Genomic DNA, 13,925 nt, shown 5'->3' with positions numbered 1-13,925 from the left:
CCGTGTAGAGTTATCCCCAATTACGAATGATCAAATACCGAAATAGCGTGTGTTTTCAGAAAACAGTCAAAGTCCAAATTAGCCATATTACACATACTTAAACAGACCAGGTTGGTCAAATCCAAAGTACCTTACAAGGCCCGCATAAGCTGTGCTAGTCTGTTGTTTTCATTGCGAAACATCAGATTTACCATTCAGGTGCGTTACCAAGCCAAGGAGCCTCACCATTTGAAACGATGGTGGACGAAGGTTTGCCCTCCTGACCGTTCTTGACGGCCGTGACGGTGATGTTGTACTCAACACCGGGCGTGAGTCCTTCCACGGTGACCGATGTCTGATCAGGCCTCACCAGCTCGTCCACCAAGTTGCCGCGCTGGCCATGCAGGGGCGTTCCACGCACTCGGTAGCCCGTCACCCCTACACAGTGTCAAATACAAAGTGGATATTACACATACTCCATATGCAAAGTCTCCCGTTAGGCCCACGGCTTAAAACTCTAAAGAACCCGTCAACTATTAAACTGCGCTAACTCTAATTAATCTAATACTAGGCAGGGGAATTGAGTAGAATTATGTATACTGTTGAAAGTGTTCCTTTTGATCAGAAAATATTACGGTGATGGTTGTCAAGAGTACTTCCAGTGTACCTATGTCAAAAAAAAAATTACCTTTCAAATATCAAATTGCATTGCAGGAATCCCCCGCTGTTAAGTTGCCATATTTTGCGTTGTTTCGCATAGACCAGACATGGGCAAAGTACGGCCCGCGGGCCGTATACGGCACGTTGGGCTTTTTAATCCGGCCCGCCGAACTTGTCAAAAATATTATTATTAAATTTAATTTTACCTTCCTCCTGTAATGCCCCCATTTCCCCATTAGATGGCGCACTTTGTGTAATTCAACAAAACAAACAAAACTTAACTCCGAGTTCTCTCCGAATTTCACGAGTCCGTTCTAGACCCTACAGTTTTTTTAAAGAGTTTTAAGCACAGAAAACATAATTAAAGTTTGAAAAATCATTAATTATACAAACTTTTCAATAATTTCCTTCTTCACTTCGATTTAAATTTTCTTTAAAAACTTCTTCTCACCAACATTACCACTCATTACCGCTTTCTCCGAAGGCAAGTTTGTAAAAGAATACATGGTACAGACAGCAGACATCTTGTGTCCGGAGATCAAAAGCAAATTTGAAAAAGTCAGTTTATCACGCAGGACAGTGACTCGCCGTGTGGAACTGATTGATAAAAATATAGCCAGTCAATTAAACAAAAAGTATGATTCCTTTGAATTATATTCACTAGCACTGGATGAAAGTATGGACGTAAAATACACTGCTCAGCTCCTCATTTTTATCCGAGGCATTGACGACAGTTTTACGAAGAGAAGTTTTTGACCATGGAGTCCCTGAAAGGAACAACGCGGGGAGAGGACTTGTATAACCAGGTATATCTGCTGTCATCGAAAGAATGACGCTACCTCAGAGTAAACTTGTCAATGTCACAACGGATGGATCGCCAAATTTAACTGGAAAAAATGTTGGGCTGCTGAAAAGAATCCAGGATAAAGTGAAAGAGGAAAACCCTGTCCAGGATCTTATTTTCCTTCACTGTATCATCCATCAGGAATCCCTGTGTAAGTCTGTATTGCAGCTTAATCATGTCGTGAATCCAGTCGTAAAACTTGTGAACTTAATACAAGCAAGGGGACTTCAGCACCGTCAGTTTATTACGTTCCTGGAGGAAACTGATGCGGATCATCAGGACTTGCTGTACCACTCTCGTGTCCGCTGGTTAAGTTTGGGGAAAGTGTTACAACGAGTGTGGGAGCTAAAAGAGGACATCATCGCATTTTTGGAGTTGATGGGGAAATCTGACGAATTCCCTGAGCTAAGCGACAAGAACTGGCTTAAGTGACTTTGCGTTTGCTGTGGACATATTTTCACACATGAATGAGCTGAATGTGATACTGCAGGGGAAAGATCAGTTTGTTCACGACATGTACAAACATGTGAAAGCCTTCAAATCCAAGCTCACTTTGTTCTCCGGACAAATTGCGAACAAATCTTTCGCTCATTTCCCCACACTTGCCATGCAGGAAGAGGCACCGCGAAACGCAAAACATATACAGCAAATCGCTTGAGGACCAGCACGGAGAATTCTGCCGTAGGTTCTCTGATTTCGAAAACATTGAACAGTCACTTCAGCTGGTGTCCTGTCCCCTGTCACAAGACCCTAAAAACAGCACTACAGGAGCTGCAGTTGGAAGTGAGAGATCTTCAGTCTGACTCCATCCTAAAGGAGAAGTTCAACTCTGTTAAACTGAATCACTTTATGCTTCACTTAACAGAGCCACGTTTCCAAACCTCCGGAGGACTGCACAGAAGATACTGACTTTATTTGGCTCGACTTATGTGTGTGAGCAGACAATCAGCGTCATGAACGCCAACAAAGCCCGTCACAGACCAAAGTTAACGGATCAGCACCTCAGATCTATCCTGAGAATTGCCACAACCAAAATATTTCCAGACTTGGATGCACTGGCAAAAATGGGAGATCAACAACACTGTTCCCACTGAAACTGAAAGTGATGATCTGTTGCTGCAGCGAGGTTGGAGCCAAATCTCCATCACACAGCATGCGTGGCTGCTCTAACCTGTTAATGTAGATAATAAAGAAGTTCAAGTGAGGTCATTGGTTTGGGCGCAGGCCTCAGATGTTTTCATGATGTTTCATCAGTCACGTTACGACATGTTTTGTATTGTTCATGTTCGTGCAATTTGTTAAATTGCCTTGCAAATAAATGCTTTGCTACCTGTTAAAGGCCAAATCCTTTCATTTAATGATTTTTACATGTCATTTATATTAGTTCACACAAACACTCCATCCATCTGTTCCTGGCCCGGCCCCTCTGTCAAATTTTAGAACCCATTGTGGCCCGCGAGTGAAAAAGTTTGCACACCCCTGGCATAGACGTTATTGATGAATTCAGTAACATATTTCCTCTTAAATTATTTAGAGCAATTTTTTTTTTAACCAGGAATGTACGCGGTGAAATATTTACTATTTTGCGATGTAATACTGTTGTCTACAGGCATAGCGCATACCATGTGTAGGCAGTGTGAGCTCACCTGTGATTAACCACGTGTATAATTGTGCACTCCGTAGCTGTGCCAAATGGTTTCTTAAGTTACCATATGCTACAGAGAGCCAGGTGCGTCTTTATTAATAAAAATGTACACTTAAAGAAAGTTTCACCCAGAGGTCGCAAGGCGCTGCACAGAGCTGAAAGCAAGTAAGTAAATAACGCAATTCTAAAACCTAATTTTAGCACACAGGCTCATGATTTAACCACGGGTACAATTACACTGTGTAACAAAACAATTGCTCCTGGGTAGTAAGTGTTATTTCCTAATTGCTGCCTCAAAAGTACAGAAAATGGCTATTTTATTCCCCACAAACCTTTGCTTTTGTGACCAGGACAGTGATATTGAGAAATTACCTATTTTCAATGAGAAAACGGGTGAATGTGTGTCTTTTCGTTCACATAAAGTCAGGAAAAACAACATACGAATCAAAATTGACATGTATTTATACTAAAGTAATACAAAAGTTACTAGTAAAGATTTAGACACCAAGGTGCACTACCACAGGCGGGACTGGCCACAGTGGACCGAGTTCTCTGTGGGGAGGAACAATGTCAAGTGGGAGCCACTGGTGGACCCCCGGAAGGTGCCGATTCCACCACTGCACATCATATTGGGCCTTATGAAACAATTTGTCAGAGCTGTAGATAAGGAGTCGGCAGCCTTCAAGTACCTTCAAGACTTCCTCCCTAAGCTGTCCGAGGCAAAAGTCAAAGCCGGTGTCTTCTTAGAACCACAGATAAAGATCCTGGAGTGCAATTAATTCCCCAGGAAGCCCACTAGTAAGGATAAAGCGGCTTGGAACAGCTTTGTCGCAATGGTTCGTGGCTTCCTGGGTAATCACAAGGTCGAAAACTATGTGGAGCTGGTTGAGATTCTGGTGAAGAACTACAGCACAATGGGCTGTAGGATGTCCCTCAAAGTCCATATCTTTGATCAATTCAAGGAGAACATGGGAGCGCACTTGGAGGAGCAAGGCGAGTGCTTCCACAAGGATATACTGGACTCTGAACGCCGCTACCAAGGACAGTATAACGAGAACATGATGGAAGACTACATTTGGGGCCGATTCGTGAAAGTGATTTACAGTATAATCGTAAATCTCGAAAGACTACTCCCTTCTAAATATTTTGTAGTCCTGTTTGTATTACTTTAGTATAAATACATGTTAATTTTGATTCATGTTGTTTTTTTCTGACTTTATGTGACGAAAAACACACAAATTCTCCCGATCGTTAAACGAGCTGTCCAAATAGGCCTCCAGGAGGTTCTAGTGCTATTTTTGCTAGGACACCGATTAGCAGGAATTGGAGACTGATGTGCGAGCACCACGCAGGCCCTGTGCTGGTTGGTGGGAAAAGTAGACCCAAGCGGGTCCATTCTGACGGCGATAGAAAAGCCATTCCTATCATGTGCAGAAAAACATCGCGGAAGGGATTGTATGACTCTTTCCAATGGGCCGATTTGAACATACCACGTTGTCTGGCATCGTAGAGTGGGTGTCAGTCTTCAGACAATGCCGGATGCCAAGCAAATCAACCCCATTTTTGGCTTCTGAAATCCGTAACGTGGAACCCAATGAATGTATGGTCTGGTCCGGTTTGGGCCTAGCAAATGAGCAGTTTGTACACAGGACGGGGGGGGGGGGGGGGGGACGGAGGCTGGTACACATTGGCGATGGTGGACTTCACAAAGCTTGGTGGGTGATGGATGGTGGCATTGCCAGAGTTGGGAAGCAAAAACCACCACGTGCCAAAAGGCTTCCTACTGATATACAGCAGGCCTTGCCTGCTGTATATTTGATACTTCAGTGAGTAAAAGGTAAACAGAACACATGTGATTTATGATCAACGTTTGGGTTAGGCCATGTCTTGATCCAAATAAATCCGTGTCATTAGGAACCCTCTACCACATGAATCATATTTTCTACAAAACCTACAAGTTACATTTAATAGACGTCACTAATATTTGTGTCTCGTGTGTAGTATTAGGGAGCTCACAAAGAATGCATTGTAAACGTTAGGTACTCCCCACATTGATATCAAATATCACTGCACCTGGAGTGGGAACCTTCTGCCAGGTGATGGTCAACGCTCCGGTATCCGAGTTCAGGCTCACTTGCACGTCCTGCGGGGAGCCCGGTGCTGCAGTGGAGACAGGAGAGAGAAGACGACTTTAAATCTGTGAACTCGCGTGACGATAACTTAACACTTGTAACGCGAATAACAGCAAGGCTGGTTACGTTTCAAGGATAACCCTCCCAACGCTTCTGAACGCAGACTTCAAGTTGAGCAATGATGGTGCAAAGTGAGGCTCCCAGTCGTGCGAGACAAAGAAAAACTGGCCAATGTGATGTTAAACTCAACGACAGACGAGACAAATGGCTGTGGAATTCACCAGTGGTCTGCGAGCGCCGTGCAGGTTCACTCTCCCCGTCCTTCGCCAGCGTGGAGACCCCAATATCATAAACCACGCCAGGCCGGAGGCCTTCAACGGTATAGACCCCCGTGCGAGGCCCCACGACGGCCTCCAGGAGGGGCGAGGAGTCGCCCGGCAGAGACACCGTCACACGATAGCCCGTGATGCCAGGCAGGGAGAGCGGGGTCCAGCGCAGCACCAGAGAGGTGTCGCTCACGTCGGTGAAGCGGAGATCGGACGGCTCAGGGGTGACTACGACCTGCCGGTCGGCAGCTTCAATGCCAAGCGCAGAGTGAGGTTAGCGAGCAAGGTTTAATCAGATGCAGTTGAAGGTTGAGATTGCATTGTTCAAGCATTCCTTAAATAAATAAAAGCACACTCATCAGCCTTTATTCCACATTAAGCTAAGCATGTTAGGGTGTGGAAGCATTAGATCTTAGATTAGGGTGAATAGCAGTAGAATATCAACACCACGTTTGTATTTCTGGGGCCGATGTAGGGGTTTGTAATTCTCTTTCACAACCACACCGCAATTGAAAATCTGCTTACGCGAGGAGGCGACTGAAATAAAAACGTGTCGAGCTGCAGTGAAACGTTTTCTTTTCCCATCCATTATCAAACTGAAGCAAGTCGGGTTTTGCATGTTCTGCGGTCCCTCTCTACGGCCCTAGTCGAGTAATGTACTTCTCATGGACCTAACCGCAGTATCGGCAGCCTGAAACAATGAACTGTGAACTGAGATTTATAATAACATTCATGTCCAGATCCTGTAGACCCTGTGATTTATGGAATTGATGAAGATGAAGGGAACGGATAAATGTAGTTTTCCAGTCATTCGATTTTTTTTACTTGTTCATCTGTCACATTCAGGGGCATTAGGTATCCATAAAGGAGTTTATTTTTACAAAGGCTTACCAGAAAAGAAAAAAAACATTTACAATATCCAAATTTCCTTCACCAAAATTTGAGTTTCATCTAAAAAATGAATTGCACTTACAAAACGTCTAATTTGTTATGCAGTGACAACGGCAGTGTGGATATCTCACCGTTTGAGATGACGGTTGAGAAGGGCTTGCTCTCCATTTCGTCCTTGATGGCCGTGATCGTGACGTTGTACTCCACGTTGGGCGTCAGCCGGACCAAGGTGAAGGACGTCCGGTCCGGCCCCACGAGCTCATCCAGAGGCTGTCCCCGCTGCCCGTGGAGGGGCGTGCCGCGCACGCGGTACCCCGTCAGACCTGTGCGGTGATTTTAACGTTGAACTCGGGCGCACCACAGTTTGAACGACATCATCGTGAGAAGAGCGGTCACGGTGTTTTCTGGTGTGGTGACGCGTGGCTCGGCGGTAGCGCGTTCGCCGCTCATTGCAGAGGTTCGAGATTTGCACCCGGGAGGGTGTGCCCCTGGCTAATACCGCGCCTGTGTTCGCTGTGAAATACTACGCGCCGTCTGCTTCATAGTGGGCATTATGGATCGTGTGATGCCAATCAAAAAACATGGGGCCATTGTGTGGTATGTATGTAGAACTTCTTTCGCACCGTACGTAGCTAACCGTGGTAATCAGAGTTGGGGGGGGGGGGGGAAGGACAAACTAAATACAAAAAGCAGTTCTAAAGTAATTAGTGTTCATAAATTTGATTTAAAAAGTGCATAGCTCCAGTGGCTTTCTAATAACGGAAGATCATTCCAAACGGCCGCAGAAGCGCATCTGAAAGAAAGCGTGCGATGCGGTAACGTTCTTTGTTCAATGGCCAGCCAAAAGCCGCTGCGAGAACGATCGGAGTTCACATCCTGGTTTATGCTCCTTGACGAGATCAGCACGGTATTGTGGTTCATTTGTGGCAAGCGGTGCATATCTCCAACACACACCTGGAACTGTCATTCTCTGCCAGGTGATGGTCAGCTCTCCGTTGTCGGGGTTGACGTCTACCTGCACGTTCCTGGGCGGTCCCACTTCTGTTAAGAGATACGAAAGCGGTTAAAGCGTAATAATTAAGCTTCTATTTCGTTCTAATATTCATCCACCATGACACAATGACACACGAAAGCATAGCCAAATTGATAAATGCAACACATCTATTAGAACTCATAAAAACACGAACAATACCATGATGCAATGCTCAGCAATTTTCTCAGCTTTAAATGATGTTTTCTTTTATTTTGCGTTGGTTTTGCAAAATGCATCTCACAACGTGATTTGTAATGCGCACAGCTCTCACCACGGAGCCGTGGAAAACCACGCTTGTGACCGAATCTCTAGCGCAGGAGTCGGCAACCATAAAAGAAAAGAGCAATTTTTTTTCGAATGTGCTAAAAAACTCAATAATTGAAGAGCCGCAATGCATGTGAGAATATGAGAATGTGGTCCTAAATAAATAACGTCACGAATGCGTCCTTAAAAAGCCACTTGCAGCTCAGGAGCCGTGCATTAGCGTCCATTGGAATCCTTTTCAAAGTGGGAAAACCAGGCGCTGCACAAAACGCCCGTGATAGGCATTCCACAAGCAAATGATGTGGCACTTTGTTTTTTTCGGTAAAGGCACGTAGGTAAAATAAAATATATGAAAACTAAATTAAATCACGACGTTTCGGGCGCAACACAAGCGTCCTTCTTCATAGTGGGCATTATGGATTGTGTTGCGCCCGAAACGTTGTGATTTAATTTAGTTGTTTTCATTTTTTTTTTACCTACGTGACTTTACCGAAAAAACCAAAGAGTATGAATCCTTGCAGTCACGAAAGCTTCAAATCTAGCATGTGACAGTTATAATGCAATTAGGGTCTATATAGCATGTATGTTGAACTTTTTTTGCACAGTACATAGTCAACCCTGCTAAATCGGAGGTTAGATATAACACGAGTTTACAGAGACAATTCCCTGCTAATTCCCACACCACTCCCACTATGGGAGAACCAAACACGGTTTAAACTGCATGCATGTGGCAGCCCCCTGATGTCTGGAACAGAGCAAAAATGTTTGGGATCAAAACCTCACCATCCTTGTCCCCCACTTTAAAATCACTTTTAGACCTCAGATTTCCTATCACATGTACGTGTGATTGATCGCGCAAGCTTTGCAGACTAATTCTAGATTTGAAGCTTTCGTAGGTAAAACAGACTAAAGTAAGAATATTATTTTAATTTAATGCGATGTGTTCTCCCAGCCCTGTTGTATTCTTTGCGGCGATTGTACCACGACGTTGATGCATGATGGCCTTGACATTCAAAACTTGACTGTGTACAGTTATGTTGGGTTGTTTTAGACCCATTTTTGTTGTTGTTGAAACTGGGTTTCTGTAACCAGATCCCCATATAAAAGAAACATTTACTACCCATTAGGTTGTACCTATGCCAGAATAAAACATTTCAAAGACAATTTTGCTACATTTAAATATTAGCTCTAGCAAAAGTCTCACTTTTAAAAAGGACAATCTCTTTTTTTTTGACAGAGGATAGCATAATACAGAAGTCGGTGGCGAAGGATTGCCCAAAGTGCGGCCAATCCTCGGATCGAGGATGGCTGAAGACAAGCGTGTTGAACTTCTTCTTTCGCACCGTAACCTAGCCAACATCGATAACGCTTCCCAAGAAAAACCGTGTACACATTTTCTGAACTTATAAAACAACAGATCTGCACTCACCAGTGCTGTGCGTCCCGCGTACGGCTTCAGACTCCCCATTCTCCACGAGCGTGGACACGCTGAAATCGTACAAGATGCCGGGCTCCAGCCCGTCGATGGAGAACGCCCCAATGCCGGGTCCTACAGTGTCATCCAGGAGCAGCGAGGCATCCCCGGGCAAGGACACGGTCACGCGGTAGCCCGTCACGCCGGGCAAAGGCAGAGGCGTCCAGCGCAGCACCAGCGACGTGTCGCTCACGTTGGTGAACGCCAGGTTCGTGGGTCGGGGGATTTCTGTGGCGAACCCAGGAGGAGGGGGAAGCACAGAGTGAGGGGCATCGAGGAGAACCGCGGCGATTACACGGCAAACGTAAAAAAACACATCGCAGACATCCTATTTCAAACTGGTGGCTTATCTTGTAAAAGGCCAGAGCATTGAACAACAAGGGGTAATTAACACAAATGTGCCACATGCAGTATGGTTGCAGTCTCAACCAGAGTACACGTTTCAATGCCCAACTATTACACTCTTTATCAACTTTGCTGCTTATTTCTTGCAACAATAGGATTCTTATTAAGCACCGATAGACGGCAGGGTAGGCCACAGCCCGACCTTCAACTGCCACTCGGATATGACCTTTACCATTTATGTACGGTTAAATGACGACATGCGAATATTCGAAATATGACATTGTGGTAGAAAGAACTTTCGATTTATTACCATTATTTCACAGTGAAAATAAAGTAACATACACCTTTAAATCACTAAATTAATACTATATTTAGCGATCTGTTTTTTTACAAATACAAACAAAGTGTTTCTTTACTTTGTTCTTTGATTTATATCAGTTTTTAAATGTAATACTGTACAGTATAAAATATATTATTTTCAATGCAAATGGTCTTTGCTTATAATATGAACTAAGTTTACCAATAGGGTTTTTCCCCTTTTTTCTGGCAACAAAACTGACACCTTTTGCAAGGAATCATGTTTACATTAACCACAATACTTGCAGTGAAATGCAAACAAAAAACAACACTCTGGTAATTTATGCATTGTCTTTGAAACTGATTGGTCCACACCAGAAACAGCTTTCTTTGGAGCCTCGTCTCATATGGTGTTCGACCAGATGACGCCTTATGAGACGAGGCTCCAAAGAAAGCTGTCTCTGGTGTGGACCAATCAGTTTCAAAGACAATGCATACATTACCAGAGTATTGTTTTTTGTTTGCATTTGACTGCAAGTATTGTGGTTAATGTAAACATGATTCCTTGCAAAAGGTGTCAGTTTTGTTGCCAGAAAAAAGGGGAAAAACCCTATTAGTATATTTTGGTACTGGCAAAAGAGGTCCCATAATGAACTAAGTTATTCATTGTTGACTGACATTGAATGTTTAATAGCACTCATGTTATAAGTTATTCAGCATTAAAGTTTCAAAATACGAATAAAGCTCCAGGAACGTACCGACTTCGTATATCGAGGCATTGCTGTAAAATGTACCTACACAAGTGAGGAACCACGACAACATCGGGCACTTACCACCGGTGGCACTGGAGGAGAATGGGGCACTCTCCACGCCATCCTTGAGAGCCGTGATGGTGATGTTGTACCTCACTCCGGGAGTGAGGCTCTCCAGAGTCAGCGACGTCTCCTCGGGTCTCACCAGCTGATCCAGGAGGTGGCCTCGCTGCCCTTGGAGGGGCACCCCACGCACGCGGTACCCGGTCAGGCCTGGAGGGGGTGGGCATTAGAAAACGGACAGTGAAAGGTTGTTCAATGAGGATTTGTATGCAAGTATGTTGAACTTATTTGGCACCGTATGTAGGCAACCGTGTTAATTGGAGGTGCGGGGGGGTAGGAACAAACTAAACACAAAAAGCAGTTTCTAAGAAACTAATTTTCAATCTAGATTTAAAAGTGCATAGCTCCAGTGGCTTGCTAATATCAGAAGAACGTTCCAGACGGCCGCAGAAGCGCATCCGAAAGCATGCAATGCAGTGACCATCTTTGTTTGATGACTAGTCAAAAGCCGTTGAGAGGATGACTGGAGTTCGCGTTTTATACGGGAACATGACACAGTCTACCTGAACTGCTGACAACCAACTTATTTACACACGCATACGCGTGCCTCAAAATAATAAGCTTCACTGCTAAATAATACAAATTGACCATCATTGCCACTTTGCAATTGATGTTCTCTTAACTCTTAACAGAGACAGATGTTCTTAAGTTTCCCACTGACATTGAATGTTTAATACATTTTCAATTTCTACCAAGCAACCAAAAACTATTTTTTTTCAATTCAGCAACTATGAAAACAGCATATTCTGGTTATAATACTCTTTTAAATACGTTTCCCTTCTATATAAATACTTCAGGCTCCACCAGGAAAAACCCCTTCTTATCAACAAGACATAAATCGAACACAAATTATCATCATCATCTAACATAACCGTGTTATTTTATACATTTTATTACAATGCACACCACTAACCCTTTCCCATTCCGATTATGTAAACGTACACGCATGTCATCGTCGGAACGGAACCGGAAAAAAAACTACCACAAGGAGAAACATGGCAAGCTCTGACTCTGGGGCACTTTAAAGATAACACCAACAAATTGGCAGGTTTCATCGTTTGGTGGGTTTACACATACATGAAATCTAATAAACATTGGGCCTTATTGCAAACAAAAGCATTCTATTATGCCCGCTCTCTGGCGAACTAGACAGTGTTGGTTGCATTACTCTTCGAAACTATCACGAGGCCCACAAACTTAAGCCTGGACGTATAAGTTACACATACTTGCTATACACTCGGAGAAGAAGATTTGAAAGGTTTGCCAAAAATTGCTGCTCGGGCTAATGTACAATATCAGATAATATATATTTTTTATGGTTTCTATGATCAATGAGTGTATCATTAAGGGGTTGGATACGATACATGTAACACACCTGACACATAACATTAAAATTATACAGGAATCACACCAATAACTACAGAAAATATAATCTTGCATCCCCTGCAAAAAAGCCTCAAGAAATTTACAAACAAACACAAAAGAACGCAAAAAAAAACCTACAAATACAAAAATAATGTAACAGGTATTGACCAAATATCTCAGCGCTGAAAAGTTACCAAAAAATTACTCGATCTGGATTATACATTTTAAAGATGACACCCCCCCCCCCTCCTGCGAAAATCTGGAAGGACCCTCCTGAAAAAAAAGACTTGTGACTCCGTGAGGCTTTTTCTGGGTGAACGATCGGCACGATGAACAACCACACCGAGGTAGTAAAGAGGCCATACCGGGGATGCTGGATCTCTCCCACGACAGCGTCAGTTTCTTTGTGATGGGGTTCACATCCACCTTGACGTTCCGGATTTGAGCGACGGCTGCAAATGCACAGAAAAGTGTAAAAAAATTTACACGCATTTATGCAATTAAAATTATACTCCAACGTTAGAGAGCTGCATTTCCCCATCGCACGAAATGGGTCTTCTTCGAGTGCTCCAGTTTCCTCCAACATGTATAACCACTCGTGAATTGGCCGAAAACATCTTAGAATATATAACGGGCCTCCCATGTTTGTGGATTTTGCAGCCTTGCGAGTGAAATGCAGTTTGCAATAATGACGCTGCTATAAATATGCTTATTAAAACTTACAAAGAAAGGAGACCTCGCACGTTACGCCGACGTGTCTCACCGTCACGTAGTTGGCAGAAACGGAAAATGGACTCGCATGCAGCAGACGAGTTGGCCCAGAGTCTGCATATTATGTTCCACGTAACATTCTATTGAGGTAATGGCTTAAACTTAAGCTAGTAATTACACCGTTGGCGATAACGACAACAACAATTATTTTAAAAATTCCCAAAAAACCAACGGGGTGAGAAACGGCGGCGCACGTGTGGTGATGGTTTTCGTGGCGGGCCGAGCAATCTGCCGCCCATCCCACAGGATGGAGACGGTCACGATGTACTGCTCTCCGGGGGTCAAGCCGTCGATCAGGATGCTGCCCGACTCCGACGTCTCCGTCCTGAAGGGAGCCTCGTGCTCGGGGAGCTGCACCGATGCCTGTGGGTGGTAACGCGCGGACACGCGCGCTCTACTCGTTACAGCCGTTCAATCGGTTACACGCGCTCTACTCGTTACAGCCGTTCAATCGGTTACAACAACAAAAAAGCTAATAAAGAGACAGCCCCGGGCAACGGGGGGTGTGGTGGGGGGCTTGCTTTTTGCCACGCATAGGAGGGCAATGCGCTGCGCGTAAATAGCGTTTAGGAACGACGTACACGGCTGGGGGCGTGGGGGGGGTGGGGGGGGAGCGGCAACCTCCTCCACAAAGGAGAATGACGGAGTCACTCCCCTATTGCGGCGTGATGGGAACTCCCTCCCCTGGTATACAGGAGGTCAGAGGTTCCTGACCCTGACGCCAGTTGTATATTTGGAGTTTGCATGTCTCTCTCCCCGTAGTCACGTGGATTTTTTTCCAGCTTCCTCTGGTTTTTCCCTCCACATTTAGAATCAACGTGCATTTAGAGTATTTTCCTGATATAAAGTTCCACATGATAAGCTACTTCGTTGAGCTATTATTAGAAAATATATATAGTTCAGTCGGCCTTTTCCTGGTAAAATAAAAATTGTAGAGTTTTATTTTAGAATGTGAAGCGCAATCTATTGCACGCGCGAGGTAAATGAACACTTAACATCAAGCAACTCCTGATACCAGACGAGA

General features: G+C 44.2%; 1 protein-coding gene across 6 annotated transcripts in view; it reads right to left on the bottom strand.

The window, feature by feature from the left end:
• The window catches only part of LOC144724512 (tenascin-X-like), a 166,160-nt gene that overhangs the window by 87,749 nt on the left and 64,486 nt on the right, over positions 1–13,925 (bottom strand). For 5 of the 6 annotated variants that reach the window (XM_078603716.1, XM_078603715.1, XM_078603718.1 and 2 more), the window contains exons 23-31: positions 13,096–13,264; positions 12,496–12,582; positions 10,724–10,915; positions 9,204–9,476; positions 7,432–7,518; positions 6,609–6,800; positions 5,542–5,835; positions 5,202–5,288; positions 226–417 (exon numbers count right to left, since the gene is read on the bottom strand). In XM_078603716.1, the coding sequence (XP_078459842.1) occupies positions 226–417; positions 5,202–5,288; positions 5,542–5,835; positions 6,609–6,800; positions 7,432–7,518; positions 9,204–9,476; positions 10,724–10,915; positions 12,496–12,582; positions 13,096–13,264 (1,573 nt within the window). The remainder of the gene's footprint in view (positions 1–225; positions 418–5,201; positions 5,289–5,541; positions 5,836–6,608; positions 6,801–7,431; positions 7,519–9,203; positions 9,477–10,723; positions 10,916–12,495; positions 12,583–13,095; positions 13,265–13,925) is intronic. The other variant, XM_078603720.1, reaches the window with a different exon arrangement.

The sequence above is a fragment of the Lampetra planeri genome, chromosome 21 (assembly GCF_965212315.1).
Source record: "Lampetra planeri chromosome 21, kcLamPlan1.2.h2, whole genome shotgun sequence".
NCBI lineage: Eukaryota > Metazoa > Chordata > Hyperoartia > Petromyzontiformes > Petromyzontidae > Lampetra > Lampetra planeri.
This window is presented reverse-complemented; position numbering and strand designations above follow the sequence as displayed.